The following is a 13,401-nucleotide window of genomic DNA, read 5'->3' as shown; positions in this document are numbered from 1 at the left end:
CCTCGGAGGAAGTGGGAGGGCTGCGGTAACAGGAGGAGGCGACGATTGGCCGTTAACCGGCAGGGGGACCGGTTAGAAGCGGCGCTTCCGTGACAATCGATGCGGAACGTGACTGTGCTGGCGGCGGCCTGCTTTTGCGTCCTCGCCATTATTGTCCCTTTTGGTCTGCGGCCTGACTGCAGCACCGGCCGCCTGGTCCTGTTGCCAGGTAATGGCGAAATTTAACCGGCAAATACCCGCCTTGTTCCCCGCGCGGCTGCTGGCTTTGGGGGGGGGGGGGGGTGTACGTGAACGTGACCGTGACCGTGACCGTGACATCGCTGCGGAAGCCCCGCCCCCTATCTGCCGTCGCACCGCGCGTGCGCGGTATTACCACGACGTCAAGCCTGGTCATGTCACTGCTGGTGCTGCGCCCCAGACTCGCCGCTTTATTGCGCGTGCGCCTTCGTTTGACAGCTGGAGCAACACCTTTCATGCTGCAAAGCACGTGGTCGGTCACTGCCTTGTGGGTGCTCACTTGTCTCCCGTTGGCAATCATTGCTCGCTATATGTCTTTTAACAGATTGAACGATATTAAGCAAATAGGCATTCTACCTTGCTCCTCGCCATTTGTTTGTTTTTTCCTAATGAAAGCATACTGGATTTGAAAATCTCCCTCTGAAGAAAAAGGGATGGAATATAGGGTGGGAACTGTTCGTGAGTTAGTCTTTCAAGTTTATCAATTGAAGATTCCTAGAAGCGTCAGCAGTGTTGCTCTCACCACTGAGTTAGAAGGCCCCATTCCTGAGCCTTGAGCCAATAATCTAGGCTGATACTCCCAGTGCAATACTGAGGGAGCACTGCATCGTCAGAGGTGCCATCTTTCAAACAGCACGTTAAACCACGGCTGTTGGCCCTAATATGAGCGATGACACGATTCACAGAAGAACAGGAAAGTTTCCCCAGTATGCTGGCCCAGTACATCAGTGGTCCCTGCCCTCGGAAGAGGGGAGAACAAATTAGTGGAATATTAGGATTGATTGTAGCTAAGGAACTGTCTAGAAACTCTTGTGAAAGAAAATTATTGTTCCTAATTCTTCCATAACTCAAGCAATTCCTCTGGAGAGTAATGGGGAGATGCGAGAGCATGAGGTAAACACACCTCTTTTCACACAACCAGCAAGAGTCCATGTCAGCAGGAGGACAATTTAAAAAAAAAAAATTAGAGTGCCCAATTCATTTTTTCTAATTAAGAGGCAATTTAGTTTGGCCAATCCACTTACCCTGCACATCTTTTGGGTTGTGGGTGCGAACCCCACGCAAACACAGGGAGAATGTGCAAACTCCACACGGACAATGATCCAGAACCAGGATTGCACCTGGGACCTCAGTGCCGTGAGGCAGAAGAGCTAACCACTGCGTCACTGTGCTGCCCTTGCAGGAGGGCAATTTAAACAAAGTGCAGCCTACGATTACAATATATCCAAGGAGAAGCACAGGAAAGTTGAATGGCACTTATGAAAAAGAAAGATGTACTTGTGGGAAAGTCCCAAAACCAAAGGACCATCAATAGAAAATTGTCACTAATAACCATCACTAATCCAGGAGGGAATTCAGGAGAAACATCCTTATCCAGCGAGTAGTGGGACTATGGTACTCGCTACCACTGGAGAAGTTGTGGTAAATAGCACAGAGAGTGAGCACGAGGGGAGACGGTGGGGTAGTAGTATTGTCACTGGACTAGTAATCCAGAGACCGAGGGTAATGCTCTGGGAACCGGGTTCGAATCCCACCATGGCAAATGGTGAAATTTAATTCAATAAAAATCTGGAATTTAGAAGTCTAATGATGACCATGAAACAATTGTTGTAAAAACCCATCTTGTTCACTAATGTCCTTTAGGGAAGGAAATTTGCCATCTTTACCTGGTCTGGCCTTCTTGAGACCCATAGCAATGTGTTTGACTCTTAACTGCCCCTGAAATGGAGTAATGCCACTCAGGGAAAGACACAAAATGCTGGCCCAGCCAACCATGCCCACATCCCCTGAACGAATATAAAGGAAATTGAGGTAAAGGGGTGTGGGAGGAGGCACATGTGAAAAATTGACATAGACTAGTTTTTCTTCAATATGATAAAAATATAAGGGTGTAGTGTCATATATTAATGTCTCCCATCCCAGTGGTTAGCACTGCTGCCTCAGTACCAGGGACCTGGGTTCAATTCTGGCCTTGGGTGACTGTGTGGAGTTTGCATGTTCTCACCGTGGCTGTGTGTGTTTCCTGCTGGTGCTCCAGATTCCTCCCACAGTCCAAAGATGTGTAGGTTGGATGATTGGCCATGCTAAATGTGCCTCCTTATTGTCCAAAGGTTAGGTGGGAGAGTGGATCTAGGTAGGGTGCTCTTTCGGAGGGTCGGTGCAGACTCAATGGGCTGAAAGGCCTCTTTCTGCACTGTAGGGATTCTATGACATCCTTGTGAAAGATCTTGGAATTGTTGCCACAAGTCTGTCAACAACTTAGACTCTTTTAGGGCATTGAGATAGTTTGTCCCACTGAACAGATTATCTCTTGAATACTGGGAGACCTTTATGCATTCTTGACAACCAAATATTTTGTGATGAGCAAGAGACCAGAGTAGATTTGGCTGTGTATTTTTGGTATTAACTGTGATGGACATGACTTAAACCCTCATACCTAGCAGAGAATTTATTGGGCGGGATTCTCCGCTCCCGGGACTAAGTGCCCGCGCCGTCGTGAACGCTGTCGCATTTCACGACGGCGCGAACAGGGCCCTAGCACGACCTGTTCTGGTCCCCACAGGGGGCCAGCACGGCGCTGGAGCGGTTCATGCCGCTCCAGCCTCCTTACGCGGCGCCAAAAGGGCGCAGCGCCAACTCGCGCATGCGCAGTTGGGGCAGCTTATTCCTGCACATGCGCAGTTGGGCTGCACCATCCTGCGCATGCGCGGGGAACTTCTTACGTGCGCCGGCCTCTCACCAACATGGTGCCGGGGCTCTGGGGCCAGACGCGGAAGGAGGTAGGCCCGGGGGGGGGAGAGACCGGCCCGCCGATCGGTGGGCCCCATTTGCGGGCCAGACCCCATCGGAGGCCCCCCCCCGGTGAAGGAGCCCCCCGCCCCCCACACACCGCATTCCCGCACAGTTCCCGCCAGCAGAGACCAAGGGTGAACGGCACCGGCAGGACTGTCATGTAGTATTTAAGATATGTCATAAATCTTTCACTTTAATTCATAAAAATTCAAGTTGTAATGCGTCAAACGTAGCCAGATGATTTGGCAGCACGGTAGCATTGTGGATAGCACAATTGCTTCACAGCTCCAGGGTCCCTGGTTCGATTCCGGCTTGGGTCACTGTCTGCACATCCTCCCCGTGTGTGCATGGGTTTCCTCCGGGTGCTCCGGTTTCCTCCCACAGTCCAAAGATGTGCAGGTTAGGTGGATTGGCCATGATAAATTGCCCTTAGTGTCCAAAATTGCTCTTAGTGTTGGGTGGGGTTACTGGGTTATGGGGATAGGGTGCAAGTGTTGACCTTGGGTAGGGTGCTCTTTCCAAGAGCCGGTGCAGACTCGATGGGCTGAATGGCCTCCTTCTGCACTGTAAATTCTATTCTAACAAGGCAGTAATGCTCACTGAGGTGGGAAGAGGATAAAACAATTACCTTGTTTTGTGTTTTACTTTCTTCACCATTCTGTTTCTCCTTATAGTCATTAGAAAATGCTGAAGAGTTGAACAACTTCACTGCCATATTCAAATTGTATACACCACTAAAATTCAAGGAAGGCGTACCAATCAGAAATGGAGAGATTGAGGAAAGGTAGGAAGAGTAGGAGAGTATGAATCAGGAGAGAAGATAATTTGAGAACAATTGAAGAGTAAATGAGAGATTAAGTATCACACACTAGTCGGTTGCATTACCCACATCCTTTTCAGGGATTATGAAACTGTCATTATATAAATGAAATCTCAGTAAAACATTTAAGGGTAAGCAAGATAAGTACATGAGGGATAAAGGACTAGAAGGCTCTTTTGATGGGATGTGATGAAAAGGACTTGTGGGGAGTGTAAACACTAACATGGATCAATTGGGCAGAATGGCCGGCTTCCTTGCTGTAAAGTTCTTTGTAAGTCATCGGCCTTCCGCGTACCTCTGAGTATAAAGGATAGCTTTCCTTTTTTTGGACTAGCAGTGGAGTGAGTTACAGTTTGTACCGAACTGGCCCTGAGCAATGGGGCATGGGTTCATGTCTTTGTTCACATTGAGTTTACAATTTCGGCTGGGGTGTCATGTGAGAAATGGCAGCATTGGTAAACTAGAGCAAACCACAGTGAGCTGCCCACAGTGAGATGTCCACTTACTGGTTTCAGAACAACATTGAGGGACAGCTCCACTTAGCCAGGGGTGGTAGATGGAACAGAAGCAATAGTGGAAGGAAAAGGAAAGAAAATACTGTGCAAAGGGCAGGTGAGCTCCTTTCATTGGAAAAAGAGAAGCACCCCTTCCCAACATAAAAAGATTTGTAATTCTCTGTTTGAGAAGTGATATGTTTCAACGTCTGTTTGAAACTGGGTAAGTCATCTGAAAATATTGAGACGAAAGAGAAAATGCTGGAAAATCTCAGCAGGACTGGCAGCATCTGTAGAGAGAGGAAAGAGCTAACATCGAGTCCGATGACTCTTTGTTATTTATCTAATTTAACTGTCCTCCAAACCACACTTTTTCTGAAGAAATGCTGCGGTTCATGGACACTCTTTGTAAGTGAGACTTTTGGTATTTTGCTGATCAAACAAACACTGCTGAGTACACTGATGTTTTCTGCTGTTTTCTGAGGAAATGGTCTTTTATTACACAGAGCCTCTGCCAAAGTGCATACAAGCTTTGGGCAGCCGCCTGAAAGGCCACTGTGTAAGGCTCATAGATACTGAGGGGCTGGAAACAGTGCAAAAACCCCTCAAGCTGTATGTTTGATATGAAATGAGTGGTAGAAATATATCCTGTAATTGTAAGTGTAGTGCGGCACCTCAGAGTGCAAGATATTGTAATTGGAAGAAACATCTGTTTTGCACTTTGCGAACTGTTGTGTAATGTACCTTTATAAATTTTATGATTAAAGTATATTTTGGGGGGAAAACTTCTAATTTACAAAGTACTGCTGATTTAAGGTTGATACAAAAGTTGTGGTACAAGTCCTACCTACACTATAGATGTGAGGCCATAATCCAGGCTGACTTTCAGTGCAGCACTGAGGGAGGGAGGCACTGTTAAAGGTGCCATCTTTTGAACAAAACATTACACCAAGGCCCCACCTGCCCTCTCAGTGGACATGAGAATCAATGGTACTATTTAAAGAAGTCAGAGGAATTCTCAAAAGTACTTAATTGGCTGTAGAGTGCTTTGGAATATCATAATGTCATGAAAGGTGCTATATAAATGCCGGTCCTTTCTTTGTATTGCTTCTCCTGAATGTTGACTTTCTTTTTCAAGAGTGGACAGCAGATCAGTACGATATTGTGATAGGTGTACTGTCAGCTCGACATCATCATGAGTTGCGCAATGCACTCAGGAAAACTTGGCTGGGGCATCTACAGCATCTAAACCAGCGGTGAGTAAGAGGTTATTAGAGTGTTTAACTTTTCTTTTTGAAGAGTTTTTAAATTAAAGAAAGTAGCCTAGAAGAGTACACAATGATGTGAGAATGCCTCTTAGAATCGTGGAACCATAGAAAGGTTATGGTGCAGAAAGAGGCCATTCAGTCCATCTTTCCTGCACTGGTCAAAAAAAAGGGAAATAAGGAACTAGCGGCTCCTTTTATTCCCATTTTCCAGCCGTAGCCACTTGAAGTGCAGATCCAGGTGCCTTTTAAACAAGTTGAGCATTTCAGCCTCCACCACCAATTCGGACAGTGAATTCTGGATGCCCACCACCCTCTTTCCTCGTGTCCCCTCTAATCTTTCTGCCATTCATCGTAAATCTATCCTCCATGGTAATCTAGGGCGAGTAGGTCTTTCCTGTCTACCCTATCTAGGCCCTTCATAATTTTGTACACCTCAATTAAGGCTCCTCTCAGCCTCTCTTGTTCTAAAGAAACCAACCCTAGCCTTTCCTCATAGCTACAATTTTCAAGTCCTGGCAGTATTCTTGTAAATCTCTTCTGTTGTCTGGAGCAATTATGTGACCAGAACATACACAGAATTCCAGCTGTGGCCTAACCAGCGTTTTATTCAGTTCTATCATTACCCTCTTGCTTTTGTATTCAGTAACTCATCCAATAAAGGAAAGCATTCCATAAGCTTTCTTAACCACTTTGCCCACCTGTCCTGCTACCTTCGGGGATCTGTGAACATGCACTTCACGTTCTCTCACTTCCTCAACCCCTCTCAATATTCTCAATGCTGTTTCCCCTCACACTTCTCTGGATTGAATTCCATTTGCCACTTTTCGCCTACTCACCCAAACCATTGATATCATTCTGGAGTAGACAGCTATCCTCTTCTCAACACGGCCAAATTTCTGTGTCATCTACAATTTCCCAATCATACCTGCCGTAGCTAAGTCCAGATCATTCATTTATGCAACAAATGGTAAGGCTCCCAACATTGAGCCCTATGGAATACCACTGCAAAACACTTTCCACTCACAAAAGCATCCATCAACCATCAACCTTTGGTTCTTGTCGATAAGCCAATTTTGGATCCAACGCGTCATCTTCCTCTGTATCCCATGGGATTTAACTTTTCTGACCAGTCTGCCATGTGGTACCTTACTAAAATCCATGTAGAAAACATCCACTGCACTACCCTCATCAATCCTCCTTGTCACTTCCTCAGAAAGCTTGATTATATTAGTAAGACACAATCTCCCCCTAACACAGAATGCTGACTACCCCTGATCAATCCATGTCTTTCTAAGTGACAGTTTATCCTGTCTCACAGAATTGATCCCAATAACTGAAGTCAGAATGACTGGCCTATAATATTCTGGCCTATCCGTCACATCTTTTTAAAATAATGGTACAAGCTTGCTGACATCCAATTCTCTGGTACCGCGCCTGTGTCTAGCGAGGATTGGAAAATAATCCTCAGTGCATCTGCTATTTCCTCCCTGGTTTACTGTAACAACCCAGGATACAATCCATCCAACCATGGTGTTTTATCCACCTTCAAGGATGTCAGTCCCCGCTTCCGGTTGCCGCAGGAAAAAGATCGGTGGCGGTGGCCAGATCATGAAGGATCCTCGAGGGCAGCGGCAGAGGAGAGAAAAGAAGGAAGCAAGAAGGCGTCGGAGGGAGGCCGGGCGACATGGGGACCAGATCAGGATGAATTCCTCAGAAGGTGTGTGGAGGAGTTAAAAAAGGAGGTGCTGGCCCCCATGTTGCTGGCAATCGATGGGCTCATAGAAACACAAAAGGCCCGGGCGATAGAGCTCCGTGTGGTGAAGGAGAAGGTAACTGAAAACGAGGATGAGATCCTGGGCCTAGCGGTCAAAATGGAGACGCACGAGGCGCTACATAAGAAGTGCATCGAAAGAATTGAAGTCCTGGAAAATAGATCAAGGAGAAAGAACCTTCGGATCCTGGGTCTCCCCGAGGGAGTGGAGGGAGCTGACGGCGGGGCTTATGTGAGCACGATGCTACATTCGCTAATGGGAGCTGAGGCCCCCTCGGGCCCCTTGGAGGTGGAAGGGGCTCACCGGGTCCCTGCGAGGAGACCAAAGGCTGGAGAACCACCAAGGGCGATGGTCGTGAGATTTCACCGCTTCAATGACCGAGAGGTTGTTTTGAGCTGGGCCAAGAAGGTACGAAGTAGCAGATGGGAGAATGCAGTGATACAAGTGTATCAGGACTTGAGTGCGGAGGTGGCGAGAAGGAGAGCGAGTTTCAATCGAGCCAAGGAGGTGCTGCATTAGAAGAAAGTAAAGTTTGGGATGCTGCAGCCGGCGCGATTATGGGTCACGTACCACGATAGACACTATTATTTTGAAACGTCGGAAGAAGCATGGACCTTCATCCAAAAAGAGAAACTGGACCAGAACTGAGGGACTGATGTTGGGGAGGAAACGACAATGTTGTTGGATAGAGATGTAATTGGGGAAAGGGAGGTTCACTGTATCGGGACGATCTTTGACGGGGGGGGACACTGAGAAATGTGGGCGCCGGTGGGGAAAAAAGGGACATAGATGGGGAATGGGAACGGGGCTGTAGGGGGAGCTGCGCCATAGGGGGCGGGACGGTTCTAGGAAAGCGCTGGTCTTTTCCCGCGCTAGAGAGATGATGGCGGGAAGACAGGCGCAAGGAAGATGGGAGTTCCACACATGGGGGGGGTCAAGGAGAGAGCGGGAGAAGCCGGGGTCAATTGAAGTCAGCTGACTTTCGGAAACAATATGGGGGGAGTAACCATGCTAGATGGGGATCTAGCGGGGGGGGGATAACTGGGTTGCTGCTGCTGGGATCGAGAGGGAGCTGGTAAGAGAAGAGGTGGTCGGGGTGGGAATGCGCCGCCTGGGGGACTGGTGGGTGCGCGGGACCTGGACGTGGGACTGGCCCAGAGTGGGTGATGGCTAGTCGACGGGGGGGGGGGGGGGGGGGGGCCAATCCGGCTGATCACGTGGAACGTGAGAAGCCTAAATGGGCCGATTAAGAGGGCCCGAGGGTTCGTGCACTTAAAAGGACTGAAGGCAGACGTGGCCATGCTTCAGGAGACGCATCTGAAGGTGGCGGATCAGGTTAGGTTAAGGAAAGGATGGGTGGGACAGGTGTTCCACTCAGGGCTGGACGCAAAGAATAGAGGGGTGGCTATATTGGTGGGGAAACGGGTGTCGTTCGAGGCTAGGAATATAGTGGTGGACAGCGGTGGCAGATATGTGATGGTGAGTGGTAGATTGCAGGGAATGGAGGTCGTGCTGGTAAATGTATATGCCCCGAACTGGGACGATGCGGGATTTATGAAGCGGATGCTGGGAAGTATCCCGGATCTGGAGGTAGGAAACATGGTAATGGGGGGGGACTTCAATACCGTGCTGGACCCAGGATTAGATAGATCTAGATCCAGGACCGGAAGAAGGCCGGCAGCGGCCAAGGTGCTTAGAGGGTTTATGGACCAAATGGGGGGAGTGGATCCGTGGAGATTTGCTAGGCTGCTGGCCAAAGAGTTCTCCTTTTTCTCCCATGTCCATAAGGTATACTCCCGGATAGATTTCTTTGTTTTGGGTAGGTCACTGATTTTGACGGTGGAAGGAACGGAGTACTCGGCCATAGCTGTTTCAGACCATGCCCCGCACTGGGTGGATCTGGAACTAGGAGAGGAGAGGGAACAGCGCCCACTCTGGCGACTGGATGTGGGATTATTGGCGGATGAGGGAGTCTGTGGAAGGGTGCTGGAATGTATCGAAAGGTACCTGGAGGCCAATGATGATGGGGAGGTCCAAGTGGGGGTAGTATTGGAAGCGCTGAAGGCGGTGGTGAGGGGAGAGTTGATCTCCATCAGGGCTTACAAGGGGAAAACAGAGGCCAAAGAGAGGGCGAGATTACTGGATGAGATTTTGAGTGTGGATAAAAGATATGCGGAGGCCCCGGACGAAGGACTATATAGGGAGAGGCAAAGACTCCAGACGGAGTTTGACCTGCTGACCACAGGGAAGGCAGAGGCACAGTGGAGGAAGGCACAGGGGATGAGATACGAGTACGGGGAAAAGGCGAGTCGGCTGCTGGCCCACCAGCTTCGTAAGAGGACAGCTGCGAGGGAAATAGGGGGAGTTAGGGATGAAACATGAACTACGGTGCGGAGTGTAGGGAAGGTAAATGAGGTGTTTTAAGACCTTTTATGAGAGGTTATATAGGTCCCAACCCCCGGAGGGAAAAGAGGGGATGCAGCAGTTTCTGGATCAACTAAGGTTCCCGAAGGTGGAGGAGCAGGAGGTGGCAGGTCTGGGGGCGCCAATTGGGGTGGACGAGGTGACTAAAGGGCTGGGGAACATGCAAGCAGGGAAGGCCCTGGGACCAGACGGGTTCCCGGTGGAATTTTATAGGAAGTGCGTGGACTTGTTGGCCCCGCTGCTGGCAAGAACCTTTAACGAGGCCAGAGAAGGGGGGATTCTACCCCCGACAATGTCGGAGGCGACGATATCATTAATCCTGAAGCGAGATAAAGATCCGCTGCAATGCGGGTCTTATAGGCCTATCGCGCTCCTGAATGTGGACGCCAAGTTGCTGGAAAAAGTGCTGACAATGAGGATAGAGGATTGTGTCCCGGGGGTGGTGCACGAAGAGCAGACAGGGTTTGTAAAGGGGAGACAATTGAATGTCAACGTGCGACGGCTATTGGGGGTGATAATGATGCCCCCAGCAGAGGGAGAGGCAGAGATAGTGGCAGCAATGCTTGCAGAGAAGGCATTTGAAAGGGTGGAGTGGGAGTATTTATGGGAGGTGCTGAGGGGGTTTGGGTTCGGGAGGGGTTTGTCAGCTGGGTTAAACTCCTCTATGGGGCCCCAGTGGCAAGTGTAGTTACAAATCGTCAAAGATCGGAGTATTTTCGGTTACATAGAGGAACAAGGCAGGGGTGCCCTCTGTCCCCATTACTGTTCGCGTTGGCAATTGAACCACTGGCCATAGCGCTGAGAGACTCTATGAAATGGAGGGGGGTGGTTAGAGGGGGAGAGGAACACCGAGTGTCACTCTACGCAGATGACCTACTGCTGTATGTGGCGGATCCAGTGGGGGGGATGACAGAGGTTATGCAGATATTGAGGGAGTTTGGAGACTTTTCGGGATATAGGCTTAACATGGGGAAGAGTGAGCTTTTCGTAATACACCCTGGGGACCAGAGTAGAGGGATAGATGGCCTGCCGCTAAGGAGGGCGGAAAGAAACTTCCGATACCTGGGGATTCAGATAGCCAGGAGCTGGGGAACTTTACACAGACTCAATCTGACTCGGCTGGTGGAGCAAATGGAAGAGGATTTCAAAAGGTGGGATATGCTGCCGCTGTCACTGGCGAGCAGAGTGCAGGCGATTAAGATGATGGTCCTCCCGAGGCTTCTATTTGTGTTTCAATGCCTCCCCATCTTGTTCACTAAGGCCTTTTTTAAGAAAATAGATAGGAGCATTATGAGCTTCGTGTGGGCAGGGAAGGCCCCGAGGGTAAGGAGGGGGTTCCTGCAACGTAGCAGGGACAGAGGGGGACTGGCGTTGCCAAATTTAGGTGACTACTACTGGGCCGCCAATGTGGCGATGATCCGCAAGTGGATGATAGAGGGAGAGGGGGAGGCGTGGAAGAGGCTGGAGATGGCGTCCTGTAAAGGAACGAGCTTAAAAGCGCTGGTGACGGCGCCACTGCCGCTCTCCCCGAAAATGTTTACCACAAACCCAGTGGTGGTGGCAACATTAAGTATCTGGGGGCAATGGAGGCGATAGAAGGGTGTATTGGGAGCCTCGGTCCCCGATCAGGAACAACCATAGGTTTGCCCCAGGAAGGCTGGACGGAGGGTTCCAGAGCTGGCACCGGGCAGGAATTAGGAGAGTGGGAGACTTATTTATAGATGGGACGTTTGCGAGCTTGGGAGCGCTAGAGGAAAAGTATAAGCTGCCTCCGGGGAATATCTTTAGGTATATGCAGGTGAGGGCGTTCACAAGACAACAGGTGAGGGAATTTCCGCTGCTCCCGACACAGGGGATCCAGGATAGAATGCTTTCGGGGGTGTGGGTCGGGGAGGGCAAAGTGTCCGAAATATACCGGGAGATGAGAGAAGAGGGGGAGGAGCTGGTAGAAGAGCTGAAAGGAAAATGGGAAGAAGAGCTCGGGGAGGAGATTGAGGAGGGCTTGTGGGCTGATGCCCTAAGTAGGGTAAATTCCTCTTCCTCATGTGCCAGGCTTAGCCTGATCCAATTTAAGGTGCTACATCGAGCACATATAACGGGAGCGAGGTTGAGCTGGTTCTTCGGAGTGGAGGACAGGTGCGGGGGAAGCCCGGCGAACCACACACATGTTTTGGTCGTGTCCGGCACTGGAGGAGTATTGGAGGGGAGTGGCAAGAGTGATCTCGAAGGTGGTGAAGGTCCGGGTCAAGCCAGGCTGGGGGTTAGCTATATTTGGGGTAGCGGATGAGCCGGGAGTGCAGGAGGTGAAAGAGGCCAATATTGTGGCCTTTGCGACCCTGGTAGCCCGGCGAAGGATTTTACTCATGTGGAAGGAAGCGAAACCCCCCGGCGTGGAGGCCTGGATAAATGATATGGCAGGGTTCATAAAACTGGAACGGATGAAGTTTGCGCTGAGAGGATCGGCTCAGGGGTTCTCCAGGCGGTGGCAACCGTTCCTTGACTATCTAGCGGAACGTTAGGGGAAAATAGATAGCCTGCAGCAGCCCAGAAAGAGGGGGGGGGGAGGCAGGGAGGGGGGCGGGAGGGAGGCAGGGAAGGGGGGGGTCAACTTGTTTTTGTTCTAGTTGGGGTGGGGGGAGCACCATTTCTTGTTATTTTGTTAGTTCACTACTTTACTTAAACAATGTTATCTATTAGTTATTGTGTTACCGTTTTTGTTGATTTGTAAGGGTGAAAAATTGTGTTTGAAAACTTTAATAAAATATTTTTTTTTTAAAAAGGATGTCAGTCCCTCCAATACTTCCTCTCATGTTTATTGCATCTAATATTTCACACTTCTCTTTAACTATTTGCATTATCTCTCTCTTTCATGAAGACAGAGACAAAGAACTTATTGAGAACCCAGCCCACATCTTTCGCATTAATGGATAAGTTAGTGTGTATCTCTGATAGACCATACTCGTTCCTTACTCTTTTTTGAAAATTTAGAGTACCCAATTCTTTTTTTTTCCAATTAAGGGGCAACTTGACATGGCCAATTCACCTGCCCTGCACATCTTTAGGTTGTGGGGGTGAGGCCCACGCAGACATGGGGAGAATGTGCAAACTCCACACGGACAGTGACCTGGGCCATGATCTAATCCGGGTCCTCGGCGCCGTGAGGCAGCAGTGCTAACCACTGCGCCATCGTGCTGCCCGCCACCCTGTAAAACATATTACCTGCCAATATTTTTTTGCATTGGTTCTTTGCTTTCCTAATTTTCTTTTTTACTTCACCCCTGTATCTTCTGTACTCCTCTAGGCTTTGAACAGTATTGAACTATTTGCATCTGTCATAAGCTTTCTTTTTCTACTTGACCTTACTCTGCATGTTTCTGGATAACCAGGGGGCTCAAGATTTGGCAGTACCAGCCTTTTTCTTTGTGGGGACATGTCTACACTGCCAGTAAAATCTTATTTTTGACTGCCTCCCACTGGTCAAAGGTTGATTGGCAGAACTGTGACTGAACAATGAGCTGCCATCAAAGTAGAGAGTGTTCTGGCACAGTCAAGGTATATCCCCACAAAGGAGAACAGGAGGGAACGAAAATTCA

The 13,401-nt window shown here is 49.3% G+C and overlaps 1 protein-coding gene across 4 annotated transcripts in view; it reads left to right on the top strand.

The window, feature by feature from the left end:
* b3galnt2 (beta-1,3-N-acetylgalactosaminyltransferase 2) overlaps nt 1-13,401 on the top strand; it is a 44,172-nt gene continuing 30,771 nt past the window's right edge. For 3 of the 4 annotated variants that reach the window (XM_072498503.1, XM_072498504.1, XM_072498501.1), the window contains exons 1-2: nt 1-208; nt 5,483-5,600. In XM_072498503.1, coding sequence (XP_072354604.1) covers nt 100-208; nt 5,483-5,600 — 227 coding nt within the window. In that variant the 5' untranslated portion in view covers nt 1-99. Of the gene's footprint in view, nt 209-3,704; nt 3,815-5,482; nt 5,601-13,401 lie in introns of all 4 variants that reach the window. The other variant, XM_072498502.1, reaches the window with a different exon arrangement.

The sequence above is a fragment of the Scyliorhinus torazame genome, chromosome 4, assembly GCF_047496885.1.
Source record: "Scyliorhinus torazame isolate Kashiwa2021f chromosome 4, sScyTor2.1, whole genome shotgun sequence".
Taxonomy (NCBI): Eukaryota; Metazoa; Chordata; class Chondrichthyes; order Carcharhiniformes; family Scyliorhinidae; genus Scyliorhinus; species Scyliorhinus torazame.
This window is presented reverse-complemented; position numbering and strand designations above follow the sequence as displayed.